The 5,042-nt window shown below is 52.5% G+C and overlaps 1 protein-coding gene across 1 annotated transcript in view; it reads right to left on the bottom strand.

Annotated features, from left to right (window-relative positions):
• CLEC2L (C-type lectin domain family 2 member L) overlaps positions 1-845 on the bottom strand; it is a 15,373-nt gene extending 14,528 nt beyond the window's left edge. Inside the window, exons 1-3 of the mRNA XM_049642302.1 lie at positions 725-845; positions 517-620; positions 50-287 (exon numbers count right to left, since the gene is read on the bottom strand). Of these exons, the coding sequence (XP_049498259.1) occupies positions 50-287; positions 517-620; positions 725-845 (463 nt within the window). The remainder of the gene's footprint in view (positions 1-49; positions 288-516; positions 621-724) is intronic.
• Between the last annotated feature and the right edge of the window lie 4,197 nt (positions 846-5,042).

The following is a 5,042-nucleotide window of genomic DNA, read 5'->3' as shown; positions in this document are numbered from 1 at the left end:
CCGCGCCCGCGCTCCTGCGCCGGGGTGCGGGGCCCAGCCCGACGCGCACTCGGCGCTCCGCGCGCCTTGCGGGCCCCCCAGGCCGGCCTCGGGTGGACGAGGGCCGCGGTTCGCGCAGGCCGGGGCTGAGCCCGGCTCCCCGCGCCGGACCCCCGTGCCCGATCGCCGCCGCCTCCGCCAGCCGTGCGCGCCGCGCCTGCCCTGGCCGAGCCGCAGCCTCCGCGCACAGCCGGGGCACGGGGAGGAGCGGGTGGAGGCAGGCGGTAGCGGGGCTGGCGGGGTGGCGCCTGGGGGGGTGGGGGTGGGGACGGGGAGGGGACGGGGAGGGAGGAGGCGCCGAGGAGCAGGGACAGCCCCACAGCCCCGGGCCCCGCCGGCCACCCGCTCCCTTGGCAGGATGCCAGTTGCTGCAGAGAGAGGAGCGCGGATCCTGGAGCCGGGAGACCTGTCCTCTAATCCGGGGCATGCACCTCCCAGCCTCCCGCCTGTCCTCTGTAAAATGGGAATAAAGTTTACAGGGATGACGCGGTGAGATTCCAGGAAGATGAGGGGCTTTCCTCTGGGCTGTCGTGGAGTCAGGGCAGAGGGGTGAGGCCGCCACTCGGCCCGGACTCTTGACACTGGAGAGAGAGACGGGAGGACCACGGTCTGAGGGGACAAGTGGAGGAACATTTCAGATTCAGGTCGCATTGGTGAACCTCCACGAAGCGCTGGGGACTCTTACGTGCGCTGACAACATCCTCGGCTTCGGTTGCAAATCGCAAGTCAACAGCATTTCCGAAGGCTGCACCCTGCGAGCGCGGGCTTGGTGGGTTCTCTGACTCCCAGGCCGGGCCTTCCTCCATGGCCTTCACTCAGCCTGTACCCCCTACCTGGCTGCCCCAGGGTCACCTGAGCCTCTAGCTCTGAACCTCCCTCTCCAATCCCAGTCCCGCATCTGTTTCCTCTCATTAATGGTCCCTCACTCTCATTTCCTCCTGTATTTCCATGGGGATGAGGGCTTACCCTACATATAAGTTTGTAGGTTTCTTGGCTTATTCTTTTGGATTGGACTTGAGAAATCAGATTGCCTTCCCACCACACTACACCCAGAAGTCAACCAAATCACCTAAGATCTGCAATCAGAATGCACGTTACCATGAGACACCAGGGAGGTCTTCCCTCTCGGCAGAAAGAAGGCTAGGAACACGTCACTTACAATCATTTCACTTTACACAAGTGAATAAAGTGAAAAATTGTAAAACCACCCAAAAAGAAGAAAAACTAAGTATTGGTAGCAGAACATATTTTATTTCGTGGTTGCATTTTGGCAGAATCCCCTTCACAGAGTCTATTCTTGGCTGTCAACAATCAAATTCTCATTGCCAAGTGCATGTGAGTGTTGCTGTATGATTCACAACTCCGATTGCAGCCAAGGGTCTGCAAGGTCCTTCTTCCTTGGGTTCAGGAAAGCGAGAGGGATGGGGGCGGGGCCAGGCATCTTTCTGTTAAAGAAATGCTTCTCTGCTGGGGCAGAGCCTCCCCTGGGTCGTGTTTCTCTCTGGACCATGGCTCATCTTGCTGGAACAAGTCTTCCCAGGAGGAAAGGACCACTCCTTCGTCCTGCCCTTTTTTACCAACAGGTTCCCAGTGATGTGTGTGATTCATCTTCTATCAGCCCCTTCTCAGGCCAGGTGACAACCCGGAATCTTTTCCATCCTCAGCCTAGCCCGAATATGCAGCCCATGTTTGCACACCCAACTAGAGCACACAAATAGAACGTTCGGAGTGGACATAGAGGGGATCATCAAACGTCTTTGGCCAAGAGATTTTCCAGCCCCAGAGCCAGGTGTGAGACACGCTGTCAATGATACCGTGGCCCAGGAAATGAGCATGAGCTTGGTTAGTTCCCCGGCCCATGCACTTCAAAAGATGATCGTGGTGAAGGAATCTTTGAAGGAACAAATAATTTTGCACAGCCAGGGGGTTCCCTAAGCTGCTCCAAAGATTGTCCTCAGGAAGGGAGAGAGTCCATAAGAGTTAAAGAATGTGACAGTAACGATAAGGGTGGGCATGGCGGTAGCTTGTAAATCCCCACATTACCATTTCTGCACCTGGGATCAAGGCACAGCCTGCTTGTCATTGGTGCGGCAGGGCTGGAGATGTCCGTGTGGGTTAGCCAACACCAGCCTTCGTGAGTCACACGCCAGTGTCTCTGATAACACAATTCCCTTAGGATTTCAGGGGCTTGTAGGCTGTTTGCTTCCCAGTGCACGGGAAGGGTCACAAAGCCATCTACTGCCCAAGTCACAGTCCTTTCCCTGTCCCTTACTGACTTCTCTTTCCTTAACGGTTTGAATAAAGTCCTGGCCATGACTGGCATTGCCCCGATGTGACATGTGACAAGTGGTATTGCCAGAGTCACATGTCCATCGCTGAATCAATCCTTGCAGTAGGGTCCAGGACATATGTCCAAGCCCGGAGATGGGGTCAGGGTCATCCCCCACCCCCCACCCCTCACCACCACCCATCGCAGGATTGACCGTGAGGAAGAAATTATTCCCCAAAGCAAATGCAGGTTACTATTCCCAGAAGAAAGAGGAAAGGCTGCTGGCAAGAAAAGACAACAAATATATGCCATATATTTGGAATAATATGCAGCTGTTTAAAAAGAACAAGGTAAATCAGCATATACTGATTTGGAACAATCTCCAAGATAAATCAAGCTAGAAGAAAGCAGGGGCACCTGGATGGCTCAGTCAAGCGTCCAGCTGTTGATTTCAGCTCAGGTCATAATCTCACGGTTTGTGGGACGGAGCCCCCAGTTGGGCTCTGAGCTGACAGTGCGGAACCTGCTTGGGATTCTCTCTCTTCCTCTCTCTCTCTGCCCCTCCCCTGCTTGCAAACTCATGCTCTTTCTCTCTCTCTCTCTCTCTCAAAATAAATAAGCTTTTTAAAAAAGTTAGAAGAAAGCAATATGCAGAAGGGTGTGTATGGTGTGAAGTCATGTGTGTCTACTAAGATGTTTGTGTGTGCTTCTATGAAGATTTTTGCAAGAATACCCAAGAAACAGTTCATGGGTGTTGATCTCCACATAGCGGAACTGGATATGGAGGGCAGAAGTAAGACTCTTTTTGTTTGTTTTCTATCCTTCTGAATGTTTAACTGAGTACCTGCGCATTTTCCTTAAACATCACCTTTAAGTTGTATTCAGAGCATCTATGTTAGAATTTTTGCCTCATAGCTACTGGGGAAGATTACTGGGGGCACGTAATTGGTGACGTGGCTGAGATTTTGGTTGCGAGGCAATTGGCCTGGGATAGCAATCCTCAAGGCCACAGACCAGGAACTGGGCGAAACAGAGCTGTCATGTGCCTTGGTCAGGAGCAGAGGCTGGGGAGACCTTCAGGAGAGGGGGGCAGAGGGCTTGGCTCTCTGGGGCCTTGAGCCTTGGCTCAAGGCTGGGGACTTAACTCCTTTTCAGAAACAGAGTGGGCCTGCATTTGGGGTTCAAAGGGTCTTTGGGGGGATCTGAGGCCTATTGGGGCCCTTTTTTGGTACCCTGCCCCCAAGGATGCCCAGAAGTGCTTGATTTTGCTGTGGCCATTTACGCCACTCACCAGTATTAGGGTGATGAACGTTTATATGTAGCTAATACTAGAAACATTCTGCAAATCACCAAGACATGTCAGATCAACTCCGTGGTATTGTTTCTGAGTCCAGGGACAGTGTCTGCTCCTGGGTTAAATCTTCTTCAGGTGCCACACGGGCGGTCAGGCCCCCCTGTTCACAACTGTGCCAAATGAGGGATCTAAGAGACAACGCTGACTCACCAGCCAGGAACTGCTGGCCATTTCACAGACACTCCTTTTCCCATGATATATGAAAATCAAGTCGACAAGAATCAAAAAATTCCCCCTTTAACAAATTCATTCAACAATTATCGAGTACCAACTATGTGCTGGGTTCCATGCCGGGTGCTGGGAATATGGAAGTTGACGGTGTATCCGGTGGACAGCATACCCAGTCCTGCACCAGTGAGTGGAAGCCGAGCCTCTCCATGGTCTCCCTTTCTCTTTAGAAGTTTCTGAGTGAGAGACCACCCGGCCTCATGCACCACAAGGGGGAGTGCCCCGGGTACCCGCCCTGACGGCATGGAGACAGCTATGTTTAGCATTTCCTGATGGAACCGAAATCTGCAGTCAAGAAAAGCTGGTCCTGGCCAAAACATTGACTTTTGGATGAGAATGATGTCTTCAATAATAATCCTGCCAAAACCACTGCCTCATGCATTAGCCCTCTCCCTAGAGGGTGACAGGAACCAGTAAGTGACAGAAAACTCAACTTGTACAGACTGGGGAAAAAAATCAACTCTGATTTTGTTTTTGTTTTTGTTTTCTGTAAGGACAAAAATAAATGCATATTTTACTACCAAAGTACGACCTAGGCTGTTCTCATGCAAACATATACATTTTTTTTTTTTTTTTTTTTTGGGACAGAGAGAGACATAGCATGAACGGGGGAGGGGCAGAGAGAGAGGGAGACACAGAATCGGAAACAGGCTCCAGGCTCCGAGCCATCAGCCCAGAGCCTGACGCGGGGCTCGAACTCACGGACCGTGAGATCGTGACCTGGCTGAAGTCGGACGCTTAACCTACTGTGTCACCCAGGCGCCCCAACATATACATTTTTAAAATAACTTTTCTCCCAGGGGGCACCTGGGTGGCTCAGTCAGTTGAACATCCGACTCTCAATTTCAGCTCAGGTCGTGATCTCACCATTCCTGAGTCTGAGCCTTGAGTCAGGCTCTGCACTGACAGCACGGAGCCTGCTTGGGATTTTCTCTCTCCCTATCTCTCTGCCCCTCCCCCACATGCACACACGTATCCCCCCCCCCCACCTTTTTTAAATAAATAAATAAAGGGCGCTCAGTCGGTTAAGCATCCAACTTTGGGCTCAGGTCATGATCTCACCATTGGTGAGTTCAAGCCCCACACTGCTGACAGCTCAGAGCCTGAAGCCTGCTTGGGATTCTGTGTCCCTCTCTCTGGCCCTCCCCCGCT

The sequence above is a fragment of the Panthera uncia genome, chromosome A2 (genome assembly GCF_023721935.1).
Source record: "Panthera uncia isolate 11264 chromosome A2, Puncia_PCG_1.0, whole genome shotgun sequence".
NCBI lineage: Eukaryota > Metazoa > Chordata > Mammalia > Carnivora > Felidae > Panthera > Panthera uncia.
This window is presented reverse-complemented; position numbering and strand designations above follow the sequence as displayed.